Raw genomic sequence first — 19,382 nt, 5'->3', positions numbered from 1 at the left:
GCCCTTAAAGCTTGATGTCAGTGTTTCTGTGAGCTTTTACCACACGAAGAACGCCCTTGCAGTTGGTGCAGGTTCCTCGGAGGTAGACATACGAGTTCTGGCTGACCTCGTAAATCGACTGGGCCTTACAGGACACACACTCAAGATACACAATGGGAATGTGGCCGCTTTGGACGAGCACCTGTTACAAAAACAGACATGCAGGGATGCAGTCACCAAGATCTGAAAAGAGAACGTTTAACCACCTGAAAAGAAAACGTTTGGCTTAAATCTGATGTATGTATATGAATATGCACAATCTTTAAGGAAAAAAAAACAAAACTGTTTCCCCCAATTGTTATTGAACTATTATTTAAAGAAAAGTTCGTGTTTAATCCTTTTTTTATTTACTTGCATTTCTAAACAGTGATCAGCACACAGAACAAGAAGTCTTGGACCACAAATCTGCAGTCTGCACTGGAACCCTCAAAATATTTGCCATGGTTCATTATTACAATAGGAAACACTTGTGTCATGCCATGTTATGGCTGGATCACAACTAGGGTTGCAAAATTCCCGGAATTTTCAAAGATGGAATCTTTCCATGGGAATTAACGGGAATTAACGGGAATTTATGGGAATAAACGGGAATTAACGGGAATTTATGGGAATAAAGTGGGAATTTTCAAAATTGAAGGTTGGCTCTTCTTAGGGAACTTAAATATAGTTGAGGAAAGTATATTTTAGCATAATATTGACAAAAACAAACAAATGCAATTCAAATACACTTGAATATCCATGCCATTCCTTAATCACATGTACAGAGCACAAGCTTGCTGCATGGCTATTGAGACCACCTACTGGCACTGTGCATGCCTCCATCACATGTACACATCGACCACACTTTTGAGCCTGAAGGACAAAGAGTATTAAAGGCACACATTTGAGCCTGTGGACTTAACAAGTGAGGTAAGTTTTGATGATATTATGGGAAAATATATTCATTAAATGTTTAAATTGTGAATATCACATAAAATGTATTAATCTGGTAGATAGCAATCTGATAAGATGCTAAATAAAATGCTAGCATCTGATAAGATGCTAAATAAAATGCTAGCATCTGATAAGATGCTAAATAAAATGCTAGCATCTGTTAGATGCTAAATAAAATGCTAGCATCTGTTAGATGCTAAATAAAATGCTAGCATCTGTTAGATGCTAAATAAAATGCTAGCATCTAATCAGATGCTAAATAAAATGCTAGCATCTGTTAGATGCTAAATAAAATGCTAGCATCTGTTAGATGCTAAATAAGCCATAGCTAGTATAACATAAAGAAGATGCTAGCTTCCTCATTTGGTTGTTTTGTTTTGAAGATCATTCCAGTTGTTTAGCTAGCCTTACTATTTATATCTGTTTATTATCATATTGCAATTGTATTATTACGATCTCTTGCATTGCATTAGCATTTTTACAAGCTCTTGTTTTATTTTACAGAAAAATGCCACGTGCGCTATCTGATGTGTGGAGACATTTTACACCAGCTAATGTACAAGGAAAATCTGTATATATGTGTAAGTATTGTGATAAGACGTACGTGAAGAATGCCACAAAAATGCAGCAGCACATTGCAAAGTGCAAAAAAATTCCTCAAGGCCCAACACATGCAGCAGCCAGGAGTTCCACTCAAGGGGAAAATGAATCTGTTTCAGCTGTATCAGAGTCAGATACCCACTCATCAGCTCCTGGTCCCTCTGGCATCGGAGGATTCTTTGATTTTATGGATGACACTAGCCAGAAAAACGCAGATGAGTGTTTCGCTCGTGCAATCTATGCAACTGGCTCACCCCTGATGCTGACATCCAATGTGTACTGGAAGAGATTTTTGAATGTTCTCCGACCAGCATACATTCCCCCAACCAGACATGCATTGTCTACTCATCTACTGGATGAAGAGTTCAGTCGAGTTCAAGCAAAGGTGAAACAGACCATTGACCAAGCTGACTGTATTTCAGTCATCTCTGATGGATGGTCCAATATCAGGGGACAAGGAATTATTAACTACATAATCACCACTCCTCAGCCTGTGTTCTACAAGAGTGTAGACATAAAGGAAAACAGACACAGGCCAATACATTGCAGATGAGCTAAAAGTGATCATCAATGACCTTGGACCAGATAAGGTTTTTGCACTGGTCACTGACAATGCAGCCAACATGAAGGTTGCCTGGGCACATGTGGAGGAGACCTACCCTCATATAACTACTATTGGCTGTGCAGCCCATACACTAAACCTTCTCCTAAAAGACATAATGGCACTAAAAACAATGGACACTCTGAATAAGAGAGTGAAGCAAGTTCTGAAATATGTTAAAGGCAAACAAGTAACTTCCGCTACATTTCTGTCAAAGCAAAAGGAAAAGAACAAGAGTACTACACTGAAGCTTCCCAGCATAACGCGATGGGGTGGTGTTGTTATCATGTTTGACAGCCTTCTGGAGGGAAAGGAGTCTCTGCAAGAGATGGCCATATCCCAGTCTGTAGGCATCGACAGTGACATCAAGAAGGTCATCTTGGATGATGTGTTCTGGGAAAGAGTATCTAGCAGTCAGAAAATCCTCAAACCTATTGCAGCAGCAATAGCGAAGATAGAGGGGGATGGTTCCATCTTGTCAGATGTCCAGTGCCTTTTTGCAGAACTCAAAGAAGAAATCCAGACAATTCTGCCCACTTCCCTACTACTGAAAGCAGAGGAAACGGCTGCGGTCAAGTCATTGGAACAGCGGAGGGAGTTCTGCATGAAGCCAGTGCATGCAGCAGCATACATGCTGGACCCCAAATATGACAAGGGCATACTTTCCGGGGAAGAGATCAACGGTGCCTATGCGGTCATTACAGCCATGTCTGACCACCTGGGTCTCGATAAAGGCAAAGTTCTAGGCAGTTTGGCAAAGTATCGAACAAAGCAAGGCCTTTGGAAAGGGGATGGAATATGGCAGTCATGCCAGCACATATCTGCAGCCACCTGGTGGAAGGGACTATGTGAATCTGAGGCCCTTGCACCTGTAGCCTCCATCCTCCTCCAAATCCCACCATCATCAGCCGCCTCCGAGCGCAACTGGTCACTGTTTGGGAACACCCACACAAAGGTTCGCAACAGGCTCACAAATGTGAGAGTGGAAAAGCTGGTCGGCATTCGGGCAAACCTACGGCTCTTTGAGCCTGACACAGAGCCATCCTCAACAAAGCTGGAAAGTGACACTGAAGAGGAAGACTCAGAGTTGGATGCTGAGGAAGTGGACATGTTGTTGGATGATGATGAGGTCCAGGAAGAGTCTATTGACTGAGCAAAAATGAGAAAAGAGGATTGCTTGAAGGAAGATTTGAATGTTTAATGGGACGTTTTGGAGGATAAGTGGCATTTTTCATTTAACCTTTTGAATGGGACTTTGTGGAGATTTTTGGACAGGGGGCATTTTTGAATGAGCGGGGTTAGGGGATGGTAATATTGAACTCAACATTTCTGTTTTTATTCATCCATGAAACAAGTTATTGAAACGTGTTCTATTCTACTGTACTTACAAATAAATCTGTTTAAATATCTGTTGAAAACATTTTGCATGGAGGTTTTCTTATGATTTCTGTTTATATTTATGCTTGGAAATAATATATTCCCAGTTAGTTCTCCTAAATTCCCATTAATTTCCATAATTCCCATTATTTCCATGGACAGTTTCCAATATGGAATATTTCCAAAATTCCCAAGCTTAACTTACCATGGAAATTTACCGGAAACTTTTCGGAAATTTACCGGAAATTTTCCGCCCCTTTGCAACCCTAATCACAACAGCTTTTTTGTTCACATTTCTTTTCTTCTTGCTCTGCCTTACACTTTAAGCTCCCTTTCCCCTCTCTTTAAACCACTTTTCTTCTGATTGGCTGCCCCAAAGTTAGAAAAGCAGAGGGCTGTACGACAAAGTGAGATGAATTTCTTACAGAGAAATGTTGAGCTTAAATGTCCTAAAAGTAGCCCTATTTTTACCTCGCTAAATCACTGTGGTAACTTGTGCCGAACACATAAACTGGAAACAGTTATGTTCAAAGTTTAAAATCGGCTAGTAGCGTTTTGTTGTTTCTTTTATTATATCCACCAAGAAGATTGTTTTTGAGGTGTGTTTGCAGCTGTGTCATTCTTACCGTCTGTAAACACAATAGCTCAAACAATTTTAAGAAAGTACTATATAAAGATTTAAAATATCATGTCCCATCTGACCTCTCATTCAAGGTAAACAGACTGATCTCAAGGTGAAAGTGATAATAATACTATGCAGAACTATTTACTATTAAAACTATATTTCACACTTCCATTGTTTGTATTAATAACATAGAGGCATATGGGGAGTGATATATAGGAATTCTTAATACCATATTACGTTGGACCTCGCACCTCAAACTTATATAAAATGTCTTTTATCTTTAAAATTGTACTTAAAATGCTACCGCCTTTGTTTGTATTGGCAACATTTAGGAAATAATGCAGGTATATGTGGATTCTAAACATCACATTATAGTTTGCATCCAGCCTTTGAAGTGCCTTTCTTTCAAGTTGACCCCAAAATGTTTTGTATCTTCAAAGAAACTATTTATATCCACATTAATAAAAACTAAAATCCCATATTCAAAATTATGTCAAGTATATTAAAATGGGTTTCAGCATTGTAAATAACAAAAGACTGCCGCTTGCACTTGTTTTAACTGCACTACAAACATCTTAAAGTATGTTTAAAAAGAACAAAGTAAAGAAAATGAACATAATATAATGAATATATAAAATAAAATACACTTCAAAGTAAATATTGGCCAGACACTGAGCTGTCTTGGCGAAGGTTTGCACTCTCTGATTGCTTCTTGTTTACAACATGTTTTAAATGCAACGTAGAGTCTCTGCTGGGCGAGTGCATATTATATGTGCAACTTGTTAAACTGTACCTTACTAACATCACAAATCATGCCAACTTGTAAAGATACAGCTGTGGAAACGGTGTATGTCACTGAAACATTCATGTATCCATTTGATAATGCAGAACGTGTGTAAATGTTAAAGTTTAAATGTATCCAGTAAAAATCTCAGAGCTCCCATCTGCTGTCATCAATTTAAATAAGCTGTTAAAATAAAGAGCCAAGATCTTATTCAGCATTAAAACAATTAACTTTAATTAAAATGTTTAGTTTACCGTTCTATACACTAAATCTCTAAAAGATTAATGATTTTCTGAGCATTAATCTCTTGTTTTATTTTCAACACTGTTGTATTTTATTGCTAAATCTTTATGTCATTTATAGATTTTTATCACTACTTTATCATTATCTGATAATGTCTCTGAGCAGGCAGCACTCATAGGGGTCATTTTGTGTGACCCGTGAAACCCCACATTTATATGAGTGTGCACAGAATTGGAAGCAGAAATCCTGGATTAACACAGCTGTTGATAACTGCTGTTTTGATACTCATCATCTTTAACTAGGGTTTTAGATATTGTTGAGCCAGCTCATGCAGAGAATATTCAGAATAACATTCTGAATATTCAGAAGTATTCAGTTTTAAGCTGTCTGAATGCTGAACATTTGGGCTTATAGAGACTAATTGCAAACTTTGGTCATGTTTAATATGTGAATCAACCATTTCAACAGTACATATGGCAAAAAATTAAATTATTTTTCTAATATAACTAATTAATATCTTTCACCAGTGATCAATTAACCAAAAGTTGTGAAACATTTTTTAGAAGAAGCATTATTAATAAGTATTAATAGAAAGAAACTGGGAAAGCTGAAAATATAAAGACCGAGAAAAATCTGTGTATAACTTAATGACAATTGACTTTTCTGATGCTATTAATGTGTATTTAATATGTATATAAAAGGAGACTTACAGTCTGTGTGGTGGACTCTGGTGCCAGGCCGTCTTTGCTTATGGTCAGTTTGAAAGTGTATTCAACCTCAGCCTCCAGCTCTGAGCCAGAGATCCCCAGCACAGGGCCGCTGGAGCCCAGGCCGAAGTTCAGGGTGGAGCAGTGCTCTGGACCCTGAAAAGAAGAAATTTGCAGCAATTTTTTATTTATGTTGTCTGTCTGTCAAGTTGTACAAAATCCTGTTCCACACAGTCTCAAATTCATTCCAACAAACACACTTGCATTTGTAAACTATGGCCCAAAATAATTGGGGAGAGATTAAGGGAAAGCCGACCTACAAAAATAAGTTTCCAGTACTTGTTTCAAATAAATCGCCGACCCGACAGCATCAGGAAGGCTGTTCCAAAGTTTGGGTGCTACAGCAACAAAAGTCTGATCACTTTTGGGGTTGTAGCAGAACATGGTGCATGCAACTATTAAGAGATCTCGACCAGATGATCTGAAAATCTGAGGTCTCAGTAGCTCCAATAAATAAGCAGGGGCCTGTCCATGTTGTCAGTTGTTAATAATGGGATGTTAAAGTGGATTCTTAAGCTCATTAGAAGCCAGTGACGGGAAGAGAGAATACGTGTGATATGAGAGTGCTGCCTTGTTTTTTAGCAGCCTTGTTGCTGTGTTGTTCACCAATTGGTGACGAGAGCTCTGATAGATACTTGTGAAAAGCAAGTTACAATAATAATGGCTGGAATAAGGGTAAGAAACACACCAACGTGGTCAATTATTAATTGGTGGCTTGGATTTTTCAGTAGTACTAAAAGAGGCTGTATCAGAGGTTTGTGCTGCCCGTGGGTTCCCATCAGCACAGGCACGGACAGAGACCGGGTAGAGCAGCAAACAGACTTTTATTGGTGAGTGTTCACACATACTGCATAAACTAAAACCCTGTGTGCTCCACTGGAGCTTGCCTGGCATGGCGAGGCACACTCAACTCTAAGCAAAGCTAAAGGAATATCTTCTCCTAAGTTTGGACAAAAGCCCACCATCATCTATGAGTCTCAGCATGTGTGTCATCTGGTTTCAGCATGCTACTGCATAAAAGGAGAGGTTGATTAGCCAGCTTGCAACAGGTGAGTCAGTCACCTGGCACTGCTCCCATACCATTCTGCCCAACCTGTTCTCCTGCAGCTGAGCTAAAAACCACAGACCATTACCACAAGGATAAAGTCAATCAAATACTCAGTAAATACACTTCCTGTTAACATTAAAATGAGTTTTTTTTTAAAGTCCAACCTAATCTTGCACTTTCATGTATTTGATATGTATAAAATTGCTTATCCAACTTTTAAGTCCCAGAGTAGCTTAAAAAAACATATTTGATAAGAGTTTAAATATATTTGATTATTTTATCTACAGACAAACATGGGGAAAAAGTAAAGAGGTACCCGCAAACGACAAAGTTACATTTAATTTTTAAATGCATCCAGTTAAACGTTTCAGAGCTCTGATGTGCACCCACACTTTAGAAACACATGTAAATAGCAGCACTGTGAGCACAGTCAGCACGGAAATAACTGACGTGAATTGAAATGTTTATTTTAAAACTCTGAGTGACAGGTTCCGAGATTACTGATTTTCTGCACCATTAATATTTTTTCTTATTTGCAACAGTGTTGGATTTTACTTTATGGTTAATTTTTATATTCTTTACACCTTCTCGCCATTTTATCGTCATCATTATCTGATAACGTCTCTGACTGGAGCAGGCAGCACTCATAAAGATCATTTTGTGTGCCCGAACAGTCGCCTGACCTGAAAAACATCCGTTTTTATGTGAGCGTGCACAGAGCCTGAAGCAGAATGGCCTGTGTTGAACTTCATTCGTTGTATACCACTCATCGCTTGCCAATCTAAAGACAAAGTGTGGATAACAACGGTACAAATGTATTTCTATAGAAGAGCAGTTCAAGTTTAGTGTTTAGTAGACCCACACAAGTTCTCCTCCATGGCTGAAAACACAACATCTTTTTAATGACTGCAATACTGTGTGTGCCGAGTTTATTTCCCATCCTGTAAGCAGCACAAACTCCTAATTTTCACAACTGTAGTTGTATGGTAAATTTTGTAACACAACTTAAATAGTCACCAAGTGAACAGCCAAGTAAAAATGGTCACAGACGTTATATTTGATTTTGTGCGCTGTATTTAAGAAACAAAGCAAAGATCCGCTGCCATGTAAAATGTAGCTTATAAGATGATTTGTCAGTTATTTCATCTTTTATTAACCACCTCTGTCATCATGTTCAATTGTGTTTGTATTCAAGGTCAGGAATGTTGTGTTGAACACTTCAAGACCTGGGATCTTGTTAATTCCTCTTTCAGTCTTTGAACTGAGTGTCTTTTTTTAATCAACAGTACTGCACAACTGTGTGTGAGTGTGTGTATGTGTTTATGTGGACTGTGTAATTGTCAGGGTGGGGAGCAAAGCACCAGCTGTGGAATGCATAGTTTATCTCTAAACACTTACATAACCCTTTAAATGCCTATGTGCTCAGATGGACACCCGTACATCTCTGCACAACTATCTTTGCGATCACCTCGTTGGCCCTGTACTTCTCTAACATTTGTCATATTGACATACTGGCCTGGCCCAAATATCCTCACCTTCAATTGTCTCATTCAAAAGTTCTTCACTAAAACTGGTCCTCATGAAAATGGAAATACAACTATGCACACAAACTCTTCTGGACACTCCCATCCCACTGGGTCTTATATTGCGGGTTTTTTTGCTGCTCCGGCAGAATGTGTTCCCGCCCAGCCAAGAAAGCACTAAGTGTGAAAAACACTAAATGGACACACACATCAGCATACACTCAACTCAATTTAACACAACGCACACAACCTATCCTAAGAAAATTTCTCTTTTTCACACCAATCCTGAAGGTATTTGCAGTGTTTGGGACTGTTATGTAATCCCTGTTTTATGAATTCACTCTTAAAAACTGCAATAAAAATTTCTGAGAGCAAAGTTTGTGTAATACTCTTTAGGGCTGTTCGATATAACGATATATATCGGATGATGATATAAAAACATCTATGGTTTCATTTTACGCTATTGTTTGTTCCGTGGTGTCGCAAAATAAACTGTTTACGGCAATATTTTTTCATTATTTTGATGGTCACTGTAGTGGCCATATTAATTTCTTAAAGTTCTCTCTTTCTCTTATATTTTATATAACCACACTACAGACAGACAAGCGTTTGTTTTTATGCGTTGTTGTTAGCAACAACGACGGTAAAACCACCGCGTGTCCGCTTGTTCCACATAAACTTTTAACAATAGAGCTCAAGATCCTGTTGAGACTTTTCAAAATAAACTGAATCACGTGAAAGATGCAGAATATTTACGGATGAGAAGCAAAAAAAGAGCCGCCAGGTGCTAAAAAATAAACCTTAGACTGAAACGTTAGAACAGGCTTTTCCCCGCAGCACGCTGTGTAATAAATACTCACAAAGAAAACGGCGGCCGTTACAACTTATGTCTAAAAATGTATCGTTTCATGCATCGGTTAAAACACTCGACTCCAGCTACATGACGCGCAGCTGGAAACACTTCACGCTAGTCGAGCTGCCCGAGATTCACAGAATTTACAGAAAATGTTACATTTTTGTGATTTATATCGTTATCGGACGATAGATGTCTTAATATCGGGATATGAGATTTTGGTCATATCGCACAGCCCTAATACTCTTACTTATTAGACTAAAAAAAAAAAAAAAAAAAAAAAAAAAGGCAAAACAAAGAAACCTAAGAGACATGACGGGACACTGTTGTCTGACCAGCAGGGCAAGGACAGTTGCGTTTTAGACACAAATGTAATGCATGACACTAATACCTTATCTGCTACAATAAGGTTGCTCCACGACATGTCAATTGTTATCAACAGAATGACCAACAACAGGCCAAAGCAACCTAGTTACTCCCTGTCCTTACCTTTGAGGTGTTTTGACATTCCCAGTGGTAGTGGAGTAGTGATTGTCTGCTTTGGTCCATGTTAGGGTCATACGACTTTTCTGCACTGAGCTGCAGGTCTTGTGTTCTTGACCACACCCTGTAGGTGCCTCCTTCTATAATCGGCACCAGCCTAAAAAGAAAAAGGGTTCAAATTAAGCAAGAAATTCCTTGCAATCTCTTATGCAGAACTGAACTGATTCTGCATTTCATTGACACAGTAAAGTTAGAGCTATGTTTCTACAATTAATGCATATAAAAATACTTAAGTAGAGAAATGTGGAATAAGAAACTAATAAGAAAACCTCAACAGTACGTTGTGCGGAACTACATGTAAAGCAAGTACTGTACTTTTTTCTACTGTAAGTTTTTCTTTCGCAGTTTAGGTTTACATTTTTGCACTGTTAGCTTACTTCTTCTTAGTCACACGTTTTCCTGCTGTTCTCATTTCTTTGTCACTTCCTGTGATGTTTAAGTCACATCTTAAAATTACAGTATCAGTACTCTTGTGAAATAGTCAATGTCCTCTGCTCTCCAAGCCTCTAGTCCCTGTTCTTTAAAGTCCTTTTTTATTGTTATATCACTTTACCATCCATCTCTCACCTTTCTGTTCTTAACCTCCTCTGGGATGTGCAAATTATTTCATTTAAATATCAGCTTAGTCTGTTCTACCATCAACAGCATCTAAACTCCTTTATACCAGCCACTATCCCCAACCTATCTCCAACACAGTGAATAGATCCCCATATTTGATTTAGAAGACAGAAGAACGAAAGAAGAAAATGGGAAATTTAAGAGGGTAAAAAAAAAAAAACCTCCAAAACCATTTTTATTTTATGTTCAGGGACCATATCGCTGCACTTTTCAAGGATAAATTGGAAAGAAATTCATATATTTGAACATGTAGGATCAATAACGCATAAGAAACAACGTGAGCAGAACACCAACAGCACCTCTCTCCAATCATGCTGTGAAGGGAGGAAACAGACTCGTTTTCAGTGAATGTCACAAAGACATTCAAGGAAATATTAATGGAGTCATTTCCTTAAATTTGGTTATTAAATTTGATTTGAGATAGACTGTTGTATTTATTTATTCTTGGACTCTACCAGAGTAGCTTTGCACGATTCACAGTTCAAAACAACAGATTTGCACAGCAGGTACATGGGGCAACTGTGCTAACAGCCAGAGCTGTCTCACAGAGACAGAATCTATTATAATAATATGTTTGGAAAACATGTCACATGCTGAAATCAGGGTAAATAATGAAAAAAGGATCGACATCACAGAAAAAACTTATATGAATGCTTGGTTACTATTTTTTCTACTGACCTAGTGGAGACGATGCTTAAATGCAGACAGGCAGCCTTCCTCAGAGGCACACCTTCATACGACAGAGAAAACACTAATGTGTAGTTCCCTGCTGCCAAAGCCATCTTAGGCAACGACAGCTGCAGCCGCCGCATGTCCACCTCCACCGGCAGACGAATCGTAGCTCCGGGGGTCACTGATTGGTCCTTCATGATTTCACTATCGCAAGAGGATCCTGAGAAAATCTGCCAGAGGTACTGAGCTCCGTAGCGTATGCAGCCTTTCAGATCCACATTGGCCTCTACCAAAGCGGGTTGGAAGCGCCAGATGGACAAGCGTGGAGCTTGAACCACATGGACTTCTGGTTCCTCACACTCTAACACACTGATGTTTACTTCCACCTGCGCCAACACCCAGCTCACCATGTTACTGCAGTTTACCTACCAAGGAACAGAAACAAGCTCATAAAATCACAGTACTTAGGTTTATTTCTTTAAAAAAAAAATGCTGTATCTTCTAACAGATACAGATAGAACGGAATTCAAAGAAACATACTTGCACCAGATAGTGTCCTTTGTGTCTGTACTCATATCCCACAGTTGTGGTGTTTGTACGAATGGGAGCAGAGCCATCGCCAAAGTGCCACAAGCACACCACAGGATAAGATACGGGGAGGATGTAGGCTCTAAATTTCACCGTCTTATTAATGAGAGTATTCCTTGGCACAGCATTCAGATCTGCAGACTTCAGCACATTCTGTACCAATATCCACTTGGTGACTTCCTGACCTTGCAGACTGTTGAAAACCTTCAGGTGAATGGTCAAATTACCTGGTTCTTCTGGAGTGTAGTGTGCCTGGAATGATGTGATTCAGTGAGATACAGCAAACCACTGCCTGTTATACTGTGATATTTATGTCGATATTATGAAAATTTTAATATGCAACCAAGTTTACCTCTTTGCCGATATGTGATGACTTGTGATGGTGCAGATCAAAAGTCCACAGATAAGTAACAGAACTGCCCGCCAATATTTTGGCCACAAACATTTTATTTTCACCAACTGCGATTGCATCTGAGATTCCTTCAATGGAGAGCCCATGTACCAGCTCCATCACCTCAACATGGAGATTGATTCTCTTAGAACTGACCTGGACAGAGAGACAAGGCAAACAAATATGGGAATTGTGCCGATTTGATTAACATATTTAATAAATAATTAGTGCTGTCAGCGTTAATCTCGTTAAAATGACGTTAACGCCATAACTGCATTAACGCGGCAAATCTCCGTTAGCGAGTTAGTGCGGATCGCCCCGTGCATGGGGCTGCACGGCGTCAACGCGTTAGCACGGTTAGCTCGTTAACGCGTTAGCACGGTTAGCTCGTTAACGCGTTAGCACGGTTAGCTCGTCAACGCGTTAGCACGGTTAGCTCGTTAACGCGTTAGCACGGTTAGCTCGTTAACGCGTTAGCACGGTTAGCTCGTTAACGCGTTAGCGCAGTGCAGCCCCATGCACAGGGCCATCCGCACTAACTCGCTAACGGAGATTTGCCGCGTTAATGCAGTTATGGCATTAACGTCATTTTAACGAGATGAACGACAGCACTATAAATAATTTATTTCTGCATGAAATCAATACATGGTATTAGTTTTAACATAATGCTGGTATGATATATGTTTCTACAGTCCAGTTAGCATAAGTAATTTTGATTATTCTACTTTGCCCCTTATAGTGCAGCGCAAAACATTCAAAAACTCCCTGATAAACATGAAAAAACAGAAAAATGCTGTCACTGACTCTATAAAGGGCACTATGTTGAAAACTTATATGATATACTTCCTAGATGAACACATTTGGGACATTAAAAAAGGTGATGATGGGGACTGAATTTCAAGTGACAGTAGAGCTGGGCGATATGAGATTTTTTCATATCACGATATGTTTTTTTCATTTCAGGCGATAACGATATATATCACGATATAAGCCAAATAACTATATTTGTAAGATTTAAATGTGCCGTTGCTCACAAGTAAAATGTGAAATAATCAGCAGCTTGTTTTTATTTAAATATTTATTTCCCATAATAAGTTCGACAGGGTAGATGTACTTAAGGAACATGAGACTTTTTCAGATAGATAAAGGCAAATATTGCAAACTACACAAAAGGCAGCCGCTAAAGCGTTTAAGTTTCAAAATAGAACAAACGAAACAACTACTAAATTGTCAATTCCACTTAGAAACAAAATATTAATTCTAAAAATAAATCTTAGTTTGTTTTACAGAAGAACAGACAAAACTGACTAACTTTTGTCAATATCAAATAAACTGAGAACTAAAAGGAAATTCTCAATCTCTCCTTGTTGTATAGCTTAGCTTTTCAAACAGTTTTAACAGTTACTTTAGTCTGACAAAAGCCGAATGACGAATTAGCGCTTCCAGTCAGAGATTGAGGCTACGTCCACACGTACACGGGTATTTTTGAAAACGGAGATTTTCCGTTTTCGTTTTAAAAAATAATCCCGTCCACACATAAAGGCAGAAATGAAGGAAAACGCTGCTATGAACATGCCAAAGCAGCAGGTGGCGCTAGATTCCTAACCGTGAAGAAATGTTGGCCAATCAGAAGTCTAGAAGCCTCGGTGGGAAAAAGTAAACAAAGCTGCGGCATAGAAGCAGAACAGAGTCGTATGTGTGGACGGACAGTAACTGTGTGTATATGTAAGCATTTAAACACTGCAGAGAGTACAATTAACAGTAACAGTATTGTAGAAATTCATTTCACCGAAACAATAACGTGGCGCACAGTGTGACGCATGCACCAGTTTATTGTATTTCCAGACTTGCTTTCCGCACAATTAACAGTGCACGCTACTGTTTTTTGTCAGACTTGAAATAGCCGAAATACCTTCACACTACGGAACTTCTTTGGCTCTTCCGTTCGACAATCTCTCCGGCATTGGAACCATCATCTGTTTTCTCTTCTGTAACCTTCGGTCACGCTCGGTTGATTTTTCTAGTCGGCACACTCATTTCCTCCATTACGCGCTGGCTCCATTACCCGCTGGCTGCTTCCCAAACAAACACACGTGCGGCTTGGCACTTGTGCTGTACGTAACAAGTCACGCGACGTGACGCTGCAGCTGTGATTGGTTCGGCTCTGCGCTACTTAATTTGGATTGGCTGACCTTTTTTTTTTTTTTTTTTTAAAGAGGACAAGAGCGGCGAGGTCTATCGCGATAGCTTAATTTCTCTATCGAGTAAAAGTTATATCGCGATACATATCGTTATCGTTCTATCGCCCAGCTCTAAGTGACAGTATTTTATTTAGTATCTGTTTAAATATATGTTTTATCTCATATCTTGAGTAAAACTGACTTGTTCTTACAATGTACATTATCTAACCTTTTCCTTTACGTTACCTGGTTGTGAGCAGTGAGATTGGCATTGTATGTTCCCACCCTGCTGAATACGTGGCTGTAGTTCTGATTAGGCTTAGCGTAAACAGTTGCATCGCCACTGATGCTGAGAATCAGTTCAACGTCCGAACCTGCTGCCATGGAAATAATGAAGTCCACCTTTTCATTCACTGCTACAACGTTCTTACTTGCCTTAAAGTCCAACTTATCAATCCTTTCCTGAACAAAGAATTCCTTTGAAAACACTTGCGAGCTGACACCATTGGTGGCATTCAAAGTAACAGTGGCTATCTTTGGCTCCTGAAAAATTACAGATGTTTTCTTTCCCGTTTCTGTTTTTCCATCCAGCAGCCATGTCCATGTCACATTGGTTCCTGTCACTACCTTCCCCTGTAGAAAGATGCTGACACCCGTTGCTATGTAACTGTCCTGAGTCCCATTAGTGACTGAGAAGATTAGGCCAGAAATTACTTCCTGGACACTGACACGCTTTGACACAGTCTTTGAGCTAACTTCATTAAAGACCTCAACAGTTACTTGTTTTTCCCCAATAGTGTTGAAGGTGTGGGTCTTCCCGGGCATATTCCACTGCAGAGCATGCCCATCTACAGACCAACGATACTGTAGGTCTGAGCCTTCTGTAGTCAGTACTGTGAGATTTACTGAGACATTGACTGCCACTGGGTTTTTGCTGATCTGAAGGTGCACATCTCCGGCTGGTTCTAGAAAGCGGATGGTTCTGTTGATAGAGAGCTGGCCCAGAAGGTTGGCTGCCCAGAGTAAGATGATACAAGGACCAGGCTTGGGAAAATTCAGTTGAACGGTTTTCCCAGTTTTGTTGAATGAGCTGTCAGGATCTAGCTCTCTGATGATGTTCCAAGTAAAGGTCATGTTGGTGCCCTCCTTTAATCCAGCTTGAAGTTTGAGACCTCGGTTTGTAGGGAAGCAACAACCATCCAATCTGGTGCCTCCCTCTCTGCCAGTCTCCTCTGCCAAAATCTGCAGCCCCTCCAACTCACGTTGGACAAACAGGAAGATATTTGCTTGTGCTGTTCCTACATCATTCTCTGCCGTCACAATGATGTTGAAAGTCCCAACTGAACGAAAGGTGTAATACATCTTGTAGGTCCCTGGGATTGAGGTACAGTGGTCACACAGTATCCAAGAGAACCGCGCATTTAACCGATCGCCGTCTGCCATTTGGGCTTCAAAGGTGACTGACTCGTTGAGAGGGACTTTTACCAAGCTTGCATTGACTCTCAACCCACTGATTGGTGCAATCACAATAACTGTTAAAGTAGTATCATTCTGACTAACTGTGTTGGCTGCTTTCAACGTGATATTGTATTTTCCAGAGATGTTGTAGGTATGAAGGACATTCTGTCCTGTAAGCTGATTTCCATCTCCAAAGTTCCAGGTGTAAGTGACATTGGAGGCCAATGAAGAACTGATAAAAGTGTATGGTGCTCCAAGTGTCAAATTATTATACTTTGTGCCATTATGCTGAATGACAATTGGTCCAATGGGCATCAGAACCTCAATGACAGCACTAGCATTACTGCTGGAGATGTTATTGAAAACATTTACCGTCACCATGTAGAGACCTGGGTTCTTAAATGCTGTCACCATACTCCCTGAACCATGAATGAGCACAGGGTCTTCCTCTTTACCAAAGTCCCACTGATAACTGTAGTTAAATTGAGGTTCAGCTCTAACCCAGAATTGTATTTCGTCTCCCACAGCATAATGGGATTTCTCAGGGGTAAGGCTGATGTTGGTCAAAGCTGGCTGCACACACACCCAGGTGAAGAAATTGGCCTTGGTGGTCTTGTTCAAACCAGTGGAAAGGAGCAAGGAAAGGTGGTAATTCCCACTTGCCAAATAAGTGTGAGAGACTCTGGGGTTGCCACAGTGTGTCTCGTTGGGACTTCCGTCCCCAAAGCTCCATTCGTAAAGGTGAGCTGATGCGTTACCAGACACCCAGGCTTGAAAGTTGACAGTGGTCTGCTCTCGGACACATCCGGAAGGCTCCATTCTTATAACTTGGAAGACAAACACCTGAACTGGAAGGATTGTCCATCCAGAGCTTACAGCATTCATAGCAGTCACATTTACTGTATAGTTACCATCTATCGTATAGGTATGTGACACGTTAGGCTCAGACTGAGTATAAATTTTTCCATCACCCATTGCGAATGTCCATGTGATGTTGTTACCCGAACGAAGGTGTGCCCACACCTTTGTAGGACTGTGAAGCTCTGTGGGAGAAGTGCTTTTAGCTGTTAGATCTTCAATCTCCTTATACACAAACATCTCAGCACAGGCACTATTAGAGCTGATGGTGTTGTTTACTGAAACACAAACAGTGAAGTTGCCCGACTCTGTAAAGGTGTGCGGCACACGGCGACCTATTTGAGTGACAGAGCCATCTCCAAAGTGCCACTCATAGTGAATTCCATACGGTGTGGGCAAAGGGTGAGCCTCAAAAAAAGCTGATTTGCCAGCGAGGAGAAGTGCTGGCTCCGTCTGTATATTGACATGAGTGAGGATGCTGTAGACGCTCATGTTGATGCTCTTAGTGATGTTCTCATAACGATTGGAAACTGATACCAGTGCGGTGTATATTCCTGAAAAAAAAAAAAGAGGTGGGAATGGGAAAATCATGAAAAAAGAAGATATTTTCTGTACATGTTTGGATCATAAAGTTCTGTGACTCTGTCCACAAACAAATAAAAACATGCATGATTTAAATTTAGCTCAAATTTAACTTCTGGACCTCTTCCAGCTCTTCAGTTATAGTTTTGGATTTTGCTCCACTGAGCTGGCTCAGAGGTCCCAATCTGACCTCTTGCATTTAAGTCTGAAATTTCACCATGCACCTAAAATTTGCCAGTCAGTCTGATAACGTTGGTGTAAAACAGATTGGACTTTGATGTTGAGAATTAAAAAACAGTCTTCAGTGGAAGAACTAGCAGTGTAACGGTCCAGGCGCACAATCAAGAACATGCTTCTTTTGATGTATTCAAAACAGCTGTGAAATGTCCAATATGCATAAGGAGACAGCCCTGAAGGGGAGAGAGGCTTCAACTTATTCAACCTGATTATCATAACTTGTAAGCTATTATCTACTTTCAGGCTTAAAAAAAACAAAACACACAAAAATAGGCTTTTTTTATTTCAAAGCTGTTATTGTTACCTGGCTGAGAGTAATTATAGGTAATATTGTTGCTTAGGAGGACTTGATTAGGTGAGTCTTGACAAAAGAGGGAGGAAGAGTAGGGAGGCTTGTATTCAAATTCCTTATATCCTCCATCACCAAAAGACCATCTGCAACATGATACAATGCAAAAACATTATCAGAAATCTACAAATAAAAAAAAGCAACATTCTTTATGTCGTTTACGGCACCAACAAAGTGAATGTGTAAACAAGGTTATAAAGACAACACGAGTACTACCAATACATGCACACAAACACAGGCGCACTAACTGGAGAGATGGAAAGTGGGAATCTTTTCTGACGATGCAATAAAGGGTTTGGATGAGGCGAAGTGGAAACTGGAACTGAGGAAGCCTCTCAGAACCAAAAATGGTGAGAGTGCAGAGAAACTAAGTGAGAGAGTACTCCAAAGTTGGTGGGATACAAAGAGTGGAAGAAAAAAATGAAGAAAAAAAAAAGTAGAGGGGAAACAGCCGCACAGAGGGGAAAATTCTTGTCAGCAATCTTCCCTAACCGCACAGTTATAAATCCAAGGCTTCTCTTTGACTTGACTGCTGCAGTGCTATTATGGCACACAAGAAGAGAAAAACAGAAAAGAAGAGCAAAGCATAAGAGAAATAGAGAAAACAAACAAACAGTTTTTCACTCAGCCTTAAAAATATAATAAAAGTAATAGAGATAGAAATGGGCAGTTATGGGATCACTGTAAATAACGCTGTCCATCTATCCACCCTGGTGTTCATACCGGAAAGTGGCAGAAACTGACATATCCATGACCACCGACGCAGTAAGAGTCTGAGTGGAGCCCTGGGGGACCACATTTGGCACTCCCCTGACTGTGAGGTTGACCATGGGCTGGAGCCGGTCTACGGTTACGTTGAAATGGTCTGTGAGCATGCTGACATGGTTCATGGCTGTCACCTGGGAAGATAGCGCATAGTCAGTATGACATTAGCCTTGTGTCACATCTGCATAAAAAGCTGTTACAACGACAACTGCTATGTTATTCTGATAACCAATCACACAGTTCATTTCTCAGTTTAAAATTCATTTCCCAGACATTTATTGGCTCCATATTCGAAAAGATGACTGTCTTCGTTCTCTGTAGCTATTTTCACACATTCACTGCAACACACTACACCTCTGAATTTTTCTACACCTTAATGACAAAGGTGCATGAGCGAACACAGCCTATCTGATGCAAGTGGTATCAAAAACAGATGTTTTACATATTAATTTATTTTTTAAAAATTGTCATAATGTGTCCATATGTAAGCCCAGGTGTGACAACAGTTTGACTTCATAGATGAGACAGAAACTCACTGTAAGTTTGTAGATAGCAGCATTCTGGTAGATGACATTGAGGACAGTGTTATAATAAGTGAAGTAGGGCTTGTCATCCACTGTCCATTTAAATGTGGGGTTAGAGCCTTCAAGCACTGACGCTGTGTAGCTCTACAATAGACACAGAGCATAATGCAGGGTATAAACACGAATTATGATCTCTTCATAAAACTGTCATTCAAATAAGCCTA

The 19,382-nt window shown here is 39.9% G+C and overlaps 1 protein-coding gene across 2 annotated transcripts in view; it reads right to left on the bottom strand.

The window, feature by feature from the left end:
- Window positions 1-19,382, bottom strand: part of pkd1a (polycystic kidney disease 1a) — an 85,344-nt gene that overhangs the window by 28,979 nt on the left and 36,983 nt on the right. For both annotated transcript variants that reach the window (XM_086296555.1, XM_086296556.1), the window contains exons 16-25: window positions 19,171-19,302; window positions 18,593-18,768; window positions 17,825-17,955; window positions 14,632-17,255; window positions 12,167-12,361; window positions 11,767-12,066; window positions 11,233-11,651; window positions 9,883-10,033; window positions 5,913-6,065; window positions 41-181 (exon numbers count right to left, since the gene is read on the bottom strand). In XM_086296555.1, coding sequence (XP_086152681.1) covers window positions 41-181; window positions 5,913-6,065; window positions 9,883-10,033; window positions 11,233-11,651; window positions 11,767-12,066; window positions 12,167-12,361; window positions 14,632-17,255; window positions 17,825-17,955; window positions 18,593-18,768; window positions 19,171-19,302 — 4,422 coding nt within the window. The remainder of the gene's footprint in view (window positions 1-40; window positions 182-5,912; window positions 6,066-9,882; window positions 10,034-11,232; window positions 11,652-11,766; window positions 12,067-12,166; window positions 12,362-14,631; window positions 17,256-17,824; window positions 17,956-18,592; window positions 18,769-19,170; window positions 19,303-19,382) is intronic.

Source organism: Aulonocara sp. 'chitande type north' Nkhata Bay, linkage group LG6, assembly GCF_057382095.1.
Source record: "Aulonocara sp. 'chitande type north' Nkhata Bay isolate Kocher_YH1m ecotype deep benthic linkage group LG6, A_spYH_male_GT1.1, whole genome shotgun sequence".
In the NCBI taxonomy this organism is placed as follows: Eukaryota; Metazoa; Chordata; class Actinopteri; order Cichliformes; family Cichlidae; genus Aulonocara; species Aulonocara sp. 'chitande type north' Nkhata Bay.
This window is presented reverse-complemented; position numbering and strand designations above follow the sequence as displayed.